This window comes from Xenopus laevis, chromosome 3S (genome assembly GCF_017654675.1).
Source record: "Xenopus laevis strain J_2021 chromosome 3S, Xenopus_laevis_v10.1, whole genome shotgun sequence".
Lineage (NCBI taxonomy): Eukaryota > Metazoa > Chordata > Amphibia > Anura > Pipidae > Xenopus > Xenopus laevis.
The window spans coordinates 22,993,163-23,004,645 of record NC_054376.1 but is presented as its reverse complement, the minus strand read 5'-3'; the positions used below and the strand labels follow the sequence as shown (position 1 = coordinate 23,004,645).

The following is an 11,483-nucleotide window of genomic DNA, read 5'->3' as shown; positions in this document are numbered from 1 at the left end:
TCTGGAATGTTTAACTGAGCAGCCCACATAGAAGAGCAGGTTATGTCAGTCCCACTGGTCTGGGGCGATGTGATCCTCCTATAGCCCGGAGTGAAAAAAACAATACTCAAGTCTCAAGGAGGAGATACAGAACATGATCTACGTGGGCAGCAGAGGAAATGATGGAGTATTTTAATGGGCTACAGAGGATTAGGGAGGTTTGAAAAGAAAAATGTATAGTGCCGTCTTCTTTTGGCAGCTTCTATTATTTGTACCGAAACGTTTCTTTAAAAATGAGCCTTTTATCTACAATAGCATCCTTATTAATAACCATTATTAGTTGTGATGTTTCCTATGCAGCTTTTATGGGCCAGTTTGCACATTCACATGCTCCAGCTAAAGGATTGTAAGGAGAACTGAACCCTAAAAATTTATACGGCTAAAAATGCCATATTTTCAGCTTCTCGTTAACAGCAATGATCCAGGACTTCAAACTTGTCACAGGGGGGTCACCATCTTGGAAAGTGTCTGTAACACTGACATGCTCAGTGGGCTCTGAGCAGCTAATGAGAAACCAAGCTTAGGGGTCAGAGCATGTGCAGTGAATATTCCAAAAAGAAGATGGGGAGCTACTGGGGCATCTTTGGAGACACAGATCTTTACTGTTAAAGGGCTGTGGTTGCCTTGGGCTGGTACAGAAACCCAAAGCATAATGTACAACATTTCTACCTACTTCTTTAGTTAAGCTTTAGTTCTCCTTTAAAGCTACTGCTCCTGTTTATCCTTAGCCAATTATTGTGGGTTTTAGTGCACGAAAGATGGAAGCTATTGACACATTGGCATATATAGGCAGTTATAAGGTACTACCCCAAACATCCAAGAGGGGAAATACAGTATGATAAGATTCATATGTATGATTGGAGCACAGACCTTCATAAGTTCCACTCTTACCAGGGTGGTCAACAAAGGAGTTTTCCTGTTCTCCCTCTGTCTACATGGATTTCCTACCACTCTCTAAAACAGGGTTTCCCCAACCTTATTTACCCATGAGCTAAATTGAATTGTAAAAAGAGTTGGAGAGCAACAGAAGCATAAAAAAAAGATCCTGGCAGTGTGGGGGTGTCAAATAAGGGCTGTGATTGGCTATTTGGCAGCTGCTATGTGGACTGGCAGCCTACAGGAGAGTCTGTTTGGCAGTACACCTGGTTTTATGCAAATAAAACTTGTCTCCGAAACCTGGAATTCAAAAATAAGCTCCTGCTTTGAGGCCACTTGGAGCAATAGCATCATGTTATTGCTGAGCCACTGGTTGGGATCACTGGTCTAAAACATACAATGGAGGTTAACTGGCTATTGTTGAAACTGACCATAGTGTGTGTGAATTTTTTTTTTTTTTTTTGTCTCTTTTTGAACCCTTTGAGTGTTTGAATGCCTACATTATTTTTACTAAGGATTTGCTGCTCCCTATGCTGAGGTTCTGGGGCTGGTGCAACTGGATCACTTTTTCTGTTGGTCAGATTTTTTTGTGCCCTTTTTCTTTCTAGAATTTTTTTTTGATGTTACTGTTCCTTTAAGCCTCAGCCTACATGCATCTAAAAAGACCTAAAATTAAAGGAGGACATATTGTATATAAGCGGAGTCCACTGAACCTTGAAGGCTGCTAAAACCAGTGTGTACATTACCTTAAAGGACAAATAATGCTGTGCCAGGAGTCACATGAATAGGTAGTTTATTTGATTAAACCACTGGATTGGTATGCGCATGACTGAATGGTAATATTAACCATTAAATCATTTATACCAACACCATTGTGCCTGTGGTTTTCTCTTTATGTTGAGTGATTATTTTGCCCATTAAAAGGGTTATAGCCCAGGGAACTGTGTGTATGTATTGTTCCCTCTCTAGAGTGTTGCCAGATAAGTGAAATAGTAATAATTAACAGGCAATAAGTGAGAGAACTGCAGCTAGAAGAATTCTCTGTAAGCATGGGTATTCAGAGAATCCTAGGGAAGAGGGGAGTCTGATGGGCATAGAGAGGGAATTCCAGAGCATGGGCATGGCACAAGCGATCTCTCAGAGCCAAGAGAGCAGGTGATGCACGAGGAAGTCAATAGGAAATTGTGGGCAGAACAAAGAGAACATTGTATTTTATCTCATCACTAAACTTCCTCTGTTGAATTCTACGCATAAAATTTTTCTTCTTCAGCCTTTTCCAGTGGAACGTTTGGCATATGGTTGTGGTTTGTTGTTATTGTGGTATTGCAATGGGTTTAGTGGTGCTTTTATGTTCCTATTTACTGTGTTTTACTATATTTAACAGATGCACTTTTTTCCCCCACACACACCTTTCTGCCTAAAACTGAAGCTGGTATAAACTACAATATGAAATGTTTCCATTGTTACAACACTGATACCATAAGGAAACATTTTAGGTTGGTTTTGGATTTTTATTTGCAGAAAAGTGTACTGGGTAATAGAGTGGAGGGGTGCATAGATACTATTTCTTAATGAATATTTATTAAAGGGGACCCGTCACCCAAGAAAATCATTCAAACTCCTATTTTATCACATTAGTCAAGCAACATTAACTTTAATTACACAATATAAATAATTTGAATCTTGTTTCCTTCAGTCTGGGAATTCATAATTATGGCAAGCAGGCAGGAGCCATTTTGTGGACACTGTTATTAGGACAAGCCTTGTATCATCTCAGAATCTTGTTTGTGCACCAGAATGGGGGACCCGATGTCCATCCCCATGCCCTGGCTATACAATTAAATGGTGAAGAGAACTGGGGGAATGTGGGGAGAGCAGTGACATCTAGGAAGTGCTGAATGGAAAGTGAAAGTAATTGTCTGCCTTGCCTCTATGCCCATGGCATAGAGGATGAGCAGACAATATTTGATTGACAGCTGAGTTTTTTGAATGAGTTTACAACAGCTATGAATGCTTTAATAAAAAATAGAAATTGGATTTCATGTTTAATTTGAAAAGGACTTTTATTATACAGATTGTTGTGCCTGGGTGACAGGTCCACTTTAAACAATTAGGGTAAAGGACTGATTAGAGACTATTATTACTGGTGGCAGGCTGAGGGACAAATCCTAAGACACTGATGGACAAGCCAAGACGTCCAATATTTCTACATCTTTTTAACGGGTTTTTGGATTAGTAGTACACAAACGTAGGGTGTCATGTCATATTTGGACCTGCTCTCATGCAAGGAAAGGAGAAAATTGACAACATATTCACGGTCCTACCTGTGAGAAACCATAACAAGGAATAGTTTCTTAACTTATCAAATTACTGTAGCTGGGTTGTGGGAAACTTCCTAAAAGGAAAACTATACCCCCTGAACAATGTAGGTCTCTATAAAAATATATTGCATAAAACAGCTCATATGTAAAACTCTGCTTCGTGTAAATAAGCCATTTTCATAATAATATACTTTTTTAGTAGTATGTGCCATTGGGTAATCCTAAATAGAAAATTGCCATTTTAAAAAATAAGGGCCACCCCCTGGGATCATAGGATTCAAGATGCACACAAACATACCAAACAAACTTACATGTTAGGTCACATGAGCCAATTAACAGACAGAGCTCTGTCTTTTGCTTCCACACTTCCTGTTACAGTTAGAATTGTAATATTTCTGATCAGCACACAGACCATCACGAAATGGTGGTTCAAGCCAAGAGAAGTAAACACAATATTTACTTAAATATATATTCCAATTTGATAAGATTCTTTAATATGCCACGTTATTTGAAATAAACCATCTATTACTTAAATATTCATTTTGGGGTAATGTTTTTCTTTAAGCAAGTCCCTCTGGTCAAGCATTTTTGAAGGCAAATGGGTGATAGCTCTGATTGTTTTGCTCCTGACATTGTCTTAAGGAAATTCTCAAACATTAATGGTATGCCACGGCCTTAGAAAAGTATGCAAGATGCTAAACAAAAGAAAGTAAAATGTTTTGTGATGTCTATGGGTCCAAGGTCCATCTCTGATATAAAGAATTATTTTACACCAATAAAGTTTGGATAAATTATCCATTTTGTGCAAGTCCCAGCATTGGCAGTTGACTGGATGTAGACGTTATTAACATTATTACACACTCTTTTATGTACCTACATTTTTCTTCTCCAAATGGCCTTTCTTTGATGCAGAGGACCCAGATAGTGTCGGACAGGGATGCCAGGGGCCCACCAGAAAACCTTAGACCTTGTGCCCACTTTACAAATATTATTCCTCCTCTCCTCACTCAACCTCTTCATTCTCCTACCCCTTATGTAATAAAGAGCACTAAATTTGCCCAGGAGCAGTAACCCATAGCAACCAATAGGATGCTTGCTTTTAAACAGGTGGCCATTACTTTCTACCTGCTGATATGGGTAACTACCCCTGGGCAAACTTAGTGCCTTTTAGAACATAACCCCCCTAGTCTTTTACAGTATATCTACTTACTATATTCTTCCATTATTAAGCATTTTTTCATAAGGAATGACCATGAAATTGGCCAAATGGTAAGACGCAAGAGGCGCCACTGACACCTTGGCCCACGGGGAGTTTTCCTGGTATCCCTGTGGGCCAATCCAAAACTGGTCCCAGAGGTAATGCGCTCTCTGTCCTTCATTGATGACACTGTGAAAGGCAAAAGAACTTATTTGATAATGTCTCTAAACTGCTAATCCAGGGAGCATTGGAGAGATTACTGCTCACAAAGTGGCCTTTGAGTCCAGCTGGTAAATCAGCCCCACTGCTTAAACACAAGCAGAGCAGAGAAGGAGCAATAATATATGTAAGAGCAGATGTGGGATACATATAGTAAGTGTGGGAGAGAAAAGGGATCAGTGCAATTTGTCATGTTTATATGTAGAGCTGGGCAATGAACAGCAGTGTTCCACTGTCATTACAGCTCACCCTATGAAGACGTTATCTATCCAGGAATTTTCATGAGTGTCCCATACTCTCCACTACTACTCTTCCATGGTAATAGCCTTCTCTCTTTTTTCCATTTTCCTAAATGCAGAGTGGAGCTAAGGCTGAAGGGGGAAATCTGGGAAAAAATATTTATTTGCTGTTCTAGATATTCCTGAAAGCTTAGCATGTGGGTAAGTTAGAGTGGATTTGGCTGATACTCCAGTGGTTTTGTATATCTGTATAAGCTGGGGGGGGGCATAAATGAAAAGAGCCTAACAGACTAGAAAAACAGCATTCACAAACAAGCCTGGCCATGTGGCCCTTGTAATTCTTCTTAGATTCCAATCTGTTGTCACTACCTTGTGTTATCTAGCAATGCCTCCTCTCAATAAGAAACACTGGATAAATCTGTCCCTACCTTAGCAGCCAACAGGACTAAGCTTTTTATCAATTTACATGCCTTATTTTTAGTAACTTTACATCAATCACTCCAACTGAAAGTGTACAGCTTTTTCTCTGATAGAGAGACCTCACCTGACTCCTGGCCATGAGCAACAATTATCCAGCCACCGTTTTGCCAAGCCGTTTAAGTTCACTATCCAATTGTTTCCACCATCAGAGGTATGGGCTGACAGGCTTGTCCCCTGATTGTGCGTACACATGAGCACTCCGGAGTGGAAGTTGCCTTTCCGATGCAGGTGGCACGGGCCTTGCTAGGGGCATTTTCTGGCGAAAAATAGTGTTGTTTCCCCATTGTTGTGCAGGTTGTATTAGCCTGTATTACCATTTTGCTAAAAGAGGTGCGCTACCATTTCATATTAAGTGGAAAATAAAGAGCAATTCATGACTTCCAATGGGTTGTAAACCAAAAAATAACATGTTGCTTAAAGGAGAACTAAAGTTTAACTAAATAAGTAGCTAGAAATGTTGTACATTATGTTTTGGGCTTCTGTACCAGCCCAAGGCAACCACAGCCCTTTAGCAGTAAAGATATGTGTCTCCAAAAATGCCCCAGTAGCTCCCCATCTTCTTTTCTGCTGATTCGCCGCACATGCTCTGTGCTGCTGTCACTTACTGAGCTTAGGGACCCACTCACAATATACAGTACACATAGAATAGAAATGTTACAATATAAGGCTGATTAGTAATTAATACAGATAATTACTACATGGCAGCACAGAAACCAGTGCAACTAGCATCAGTGTTTAATAATCAGCCTTGTAGCCTCAGCTTATATTACAGGACAACCTCATTTTCTGCTTGATAATTTGCGATGAACCCTAAGCTTAGCTTCTCAACAGCTGCTCAGAGCCATTGCAATAAGTTCAGTATTTAAAATATGGCATTTTTAGCCATATTAATCTGTAGGGTTTAGTTCTCCTTTAATACGAATTTAATTCTAAGCTGATATTCAATATACACTAACTACACATTTATAATTAGGTTTCAATTGGAGTTAATATAATTGCTATGGATAGCAGGATTTTCTGCTTGTACCCAGGGTCAGACCCGTTCCTGCACTCCCTCTTCTTTCCGGGAACGCTGCAGCGCTGGAAAAATGAGGGGGGAGGGGGTGTACAGGAGGTATCGGCACAGAGGAGTTTGCAGCTGGGGAGCCTCTGGGTTGCCCTGGTGGGTCCAGTGCCCCCCAGTCTGACACCATGTAGAACTACAGTGCATGAAACAGTGTTACAGCCACAGGTGGCCTCCGGCTAAGACTCCATTGCTCACAATGCCTTGCATACTTGATAACATTTTTAACACTGGATGTGGACTGGCAGTTTAGATATTATCATCACAGGTCAGGCATCATGAAAATATTTGGTGTGGATTACTTCCAAACTATTTCCGTGGGAAAGTGACAAACTGCTGTTTGCTATTAAAAACATATTATACCACCTCCACATGTACCTTTTCTTTTGTGTGATACCGTTTCAATGAAAGTTTCAGTGAAAGTACTCACCGCCCCACTAGAACAACTCACACCCACTGCCGACGTACTGTCACCTCATTGTTCAGGATACATTTCTCTCTGCATATCTGCAACTGATACCTGGCCCATCCCCATACACACCTGTTCTCCTAGTTCCTTCTCACAATCGGCACTGACAGCCTTACACTAAAAGGATTTTAAAGCAAAATCAGTAAAATGGCTAAAAGTTGTGTGATGTCTATGAGGCAGTAGGAAAGGGTGGCTAAAGATTTACAATGGACACTTCAATGGAACTAGTTACCAGAAAACATCTGGTTGCCACCAGGCCCAGACTGACAATCTGTAAATTCTGGCAAATACCAGAGGGGCTTCTCTAAGATGCCATAAAAAGTCACTATTTATTGAGCCCCTGGAGTTTGCTGTCTACTGCTGAAGCCTATTTGAATCTGTCTGGACCTGGTCCCTACTAAAATATGAGTTACACCCCAGTAGAACAACAGAAAAAAATCAGTAAATACTGTATACTAAAGGTGGCCATAGACACAACGTTTTCGGCAGAAGACTTGGATATCGGTCAAACATCGGCCACTTTTACTGCTGAATCGTCAGATACAGGTAGAGTTTATTATTTCTAAGGATGCACTGAATGCAGGATTCGGTTCGGGATTTGGCCTTTTTTCAACAGGATTCAGATCATGAAGGTTTTGGCCGAATCCCAAATAGTGGATTCGGTGCATCCCTAATTTTTTCTACCAGTTTATCCGACGATTCAGCTCTAAGACGACCAATGGTCACTGGTAATATACTGTTACGTCTATGGTCAACTTAAAGGAGAACAAAAGCAGTAGCTAGAAATATTGTAAATTGTGTTTTGACACTTTCCAAGATGGTGACCCACTGTGACAAGTTTGAAGTCGTGGATCATTGCTGCTATTGAAAAGCTGAAACTTTAGGCTGTAGCAATAAGTTCAGTATATAAAATATGGCATTTTTTGCCATATTGATTTTTAGAGTTTTCTTCTCCTTTAAGACACTTACCACTGATCAAACCACAAGCAAAGTATTTCCATGAAAAGCTATATGAAAGAGGTCAGAGGATCTGTATTTTTTGAGTTTGCTGCCACACTAGCTTAAGAGAAGTCATGGCAGCACTGAAGTAGGGTGCAAAGTGCCGTTTGTGACACAATTCTGCATGTTGTTTACCCACAATACAGCATTTTTGCTCATAATTCCAGCATAACTGTATCTGTCATCAGGAGTTGCCAATTGGACAATAATATTAGTTTTTACTCAATTGTGGCAAAAATTTTCCAAGTCTGGTTGGTGTCATTTCTATAATTTGCCGTTAAAATGATGTTGGCGCCTGATTATTTAGCCACATTTTAGTCGTTCTGTTTGATGAAGCACTCATTGGGAACCCAGTGTCCCCTGTGTTGATTACGGTAATTCATCTGAAATAATTTGTTTGGTGCATTGGTGCCTAGTGTCAAAACATAAAAATGCTTCGGGAGTTTGGGATGCAGGTACCTTTACTGAATAATAATTATTTGCACAACTGCAATTGTGGCACAATTGTGACTGCAGTTGTACTTTGTAACAGAACCCAATCATCTTGTATATATACCACTCTATTAACGCTGCTAATCAGGGGTGTAACTACAGGGGAAGCAAATCCTGCGGCTGCAGGGGGCCCAGGAGGTATAGAGGACCCATGAGGGCCTATTTGATATACAATTTCAATAAATATTGGTAAAACAGGTCAACCTCTGGACATTTTGGGGGCCTTAAAAATATTTGTTGTGGGACCCAGTAATATCTAGTTACACCACTGCCAGAAGCGTCACTAGAGGGAGGCGGGCCCTGGTGCGTGACGCACAGCGGGGCCCCGCCCCCTCCGAACGGCCGCATTTGTCAGCGGCGCGCGGTCTGCCGGGGGGCACTGAGGGGGTGCGGGCCCTGGCCCGCTCGCACCCCCTGCTCCCCCGGTAGTTCCGCCACTGATCACTGCTGCTAATTCATGCAGTACGGTGTAGAATCCATTTAACTGGGCTGTATTAGCAGTAAATGGAATGTACAAATTGGAATCACTGGCTTGTTTGACAAATACAGATATGGGATCCATTATCTGGAAACCCATTATCCAGAAAGCTCAGAAATACAGAAAGGTCCCACAGACTCCATTATAATCTAATAATCCAGTTTTCAAAACAAGATTTTCTTTTTCTCAGTAATAATAAAACAGTAGCTTGATCCCAACTAAGATATCATTAATCCTTATTGGAAGCAAAACCAGCCTATTGGGTTTATTTAATGTTTACATGATTATCTAGTAGACTTAAGGTATGAAGATCCAAATATTATGGAAAGATCCGTTATCCGGAAAACCTCAGGCCCCGAGCATTCTGCATAACAGGTCCCATACCTGTACTCCAATGCAATATGGATTACATGTAAAGCTTGCCTTCCTTTTAATGCCCCTTGAATAGTTAAATGGGAGATAGTAGCAGATTGTTGGCATGCAGCATTCTCTCTCTCTGTGTATTTGCTCTTTTTACATATGAATGAAATCTACTGTATTGCTTTTAAATTTTCCCGGCAACATCAGTAATAGCAGCTCCTTGTGAAGTGCATTAAGATTACTTTAGTCAAGTCACTCAGCACTGAATCCCCCAATAATATATATAAATGTGGCAGCAGAAGAATATTGTGTAAATGCTTTGTACTCATGTAGTAAATAAACATTGGGGTCTATGCTGCATTTCATTACACAAGCATTTCATTTGTGCTAATATCTCTTTATGTAGTGTTGCCCAAAAAACAAAAAATCATAGTTGACTGTAATAACTGGTATGCCTAAACACAATAGCCTCACATTATCATAGGAAGGTCATAAAGGTGTTGCCTGCCCTTGTTTACTGTATTCTACTGAATGTGATTCATAGCCATGAACTGGGTGGTGGCCACGGGCTTTCCTAGGTTGCTGCGCTGAACAAAGGCTTCGAAATCCCACATGCCTAAAGGAGAATGGGAGAAGAAACTGATAAGAAGGGAAAGGTAGAAATGTATTGAGTTGAGATAGTGATGACTATAATAATAATGAGCCGACAGAATGGTAAAGGATAATGATAGAGAAAAGGCAGATAAGGAAAATATGTAGCAGAACTGACAAGTCTCCGAAATTATTATTAAATGGGTTGTTCACCATTGAGTTAACTTTTAGTATGATGTAGAGAGTGATATTCTGAGACAATTTGCAATTGCAATTGGTTTCCCTTTTTTATTATTTGTGGTTTTTGAGTTATTTAACTTTTTATTCAGCAGCTCTTCAGTTTGCAATTTCAGCAATCTGGTTGCTAGGGTCCAAATTACCATATCATAGATTTGATTAAGAGACTAAAATATGAACAGGAGAGGCCTGAATAGAAAGATGAGTAATAACAATACATTTGTAGCCTTACAGAGCAATTGGTTTTAGATGGGGGTCAGTGACCCCCATTTGAAAGCTGGAAAGAATCAGAAGAAGGCGAATAATTAAAAAAAACTATAAAAAAATAAATAATGAAGACAAATCAAAAAGTTGCTTAGACTTGGCCATTTTATGATATACTAAAAGTAAACTTAAAGGTGAACCACCAGTTGGTAGGCAACAAGAGAAGAGGACAGAAAACAGAACACATAAGGTGATCAACTAAAAGGGGGGCTTGGGAGGATAGATGTTCTATTTATTCCACGCCTTCACTATTTATTCCAACAGACTTAAACCCTGACCAATGGCATATGTAGGGTTGCCACCTTTTCTGGAAAAAAATACCGGCCTTCCTATATTTTTATCTTTTTTCATTATGAATAACATTGGGATCAACCATCATTTTTACCGGTCAGGTGGCAACCCAAGCCATATGCGCCAGATACAATAGAAGTAGGGTTGCCACCTTTTTTGGAAAAAAATACCGGCTTTCCTATATATTTATTGTTTTCCCTATTAATAACATTGGGATCAGCCATCATTTTTACCGGCCAGGTGGTAACCCTAAATAGAAGTAATGAAAGTATTGATGCCAGACACTGCAGTAATGAACAGTAGTGAATGGATTTCTGTATGGCTTTTTCTTATGGGCACAGATTTGTACTAATTTTCCCACCTAACACTGGTCCCCTTTTAATGGAGTTGTTCACCTTTAAATTGAACTAATGAAGTAAGTTTCGGCGACGATCAATCGTGCGGCGCTTGATTTCTCCTCCCTGGCTATCTCATATACAAGGCAGGGAGAAGAAATAGAGCGCCGCACAATGGATTGTCGCGTTTTCTGAAGAGGAGCACAAGCGGAGTTTCGGTAAATTATTTTTTAATAAAGACTTTGCGATTTTAAAGTTAAATATGCATTGATGTTTTTTTCCCCCGTTATATACAAACAAATTTTTTTTAAAAATGTTTTGCCGTTATTTGCCGTTACTGGTCATTTAACTGACAGGCTGAGATGGGACAGTCAGGTTGGCAAAACAGTCAAGTTTAGAAGCTTCAACTAACAATTACTTACAAAAACAAACCTCTCAGCAAATGACCTATAGATAACTTTTAATGCACACATATTAAAAAGTAGTTTTTTAGTGTCAGTATCACTTTAAGATGAACCAACCCTTTAATGAA

General features: G+C 39.9%; 1 protein-coding gene across 2 annotated transcripts in view; it reads right to left on the bottom strand.

Moving 5' to 3' along the window:
- Window positions 1–9,609: 9,609 nt before the first annotated feature.
- Window positions 9,610–11,483, bottom strand: part of pebp4.S (phosphatidylethanolamine binding protein 4 S homeolog) — a 55,229-nt gene continuing 53,355 nt past the window's right edge. For both annotated transcript variants that reach the window (XM_018255036.2, XM_041588091.1), the window contains exon 7: window positions 9,610–9,849. In XM_018255036.2, coding sequence (XP_018110525.1) covers window positions 9,758–9,849 — 92 coding nt within the window. In that variant the 3' untranslated portion in view covers window positions 9,610–9,757. The remainder of the gene's footprint in view (window positions 9,850–11,483) is intronic.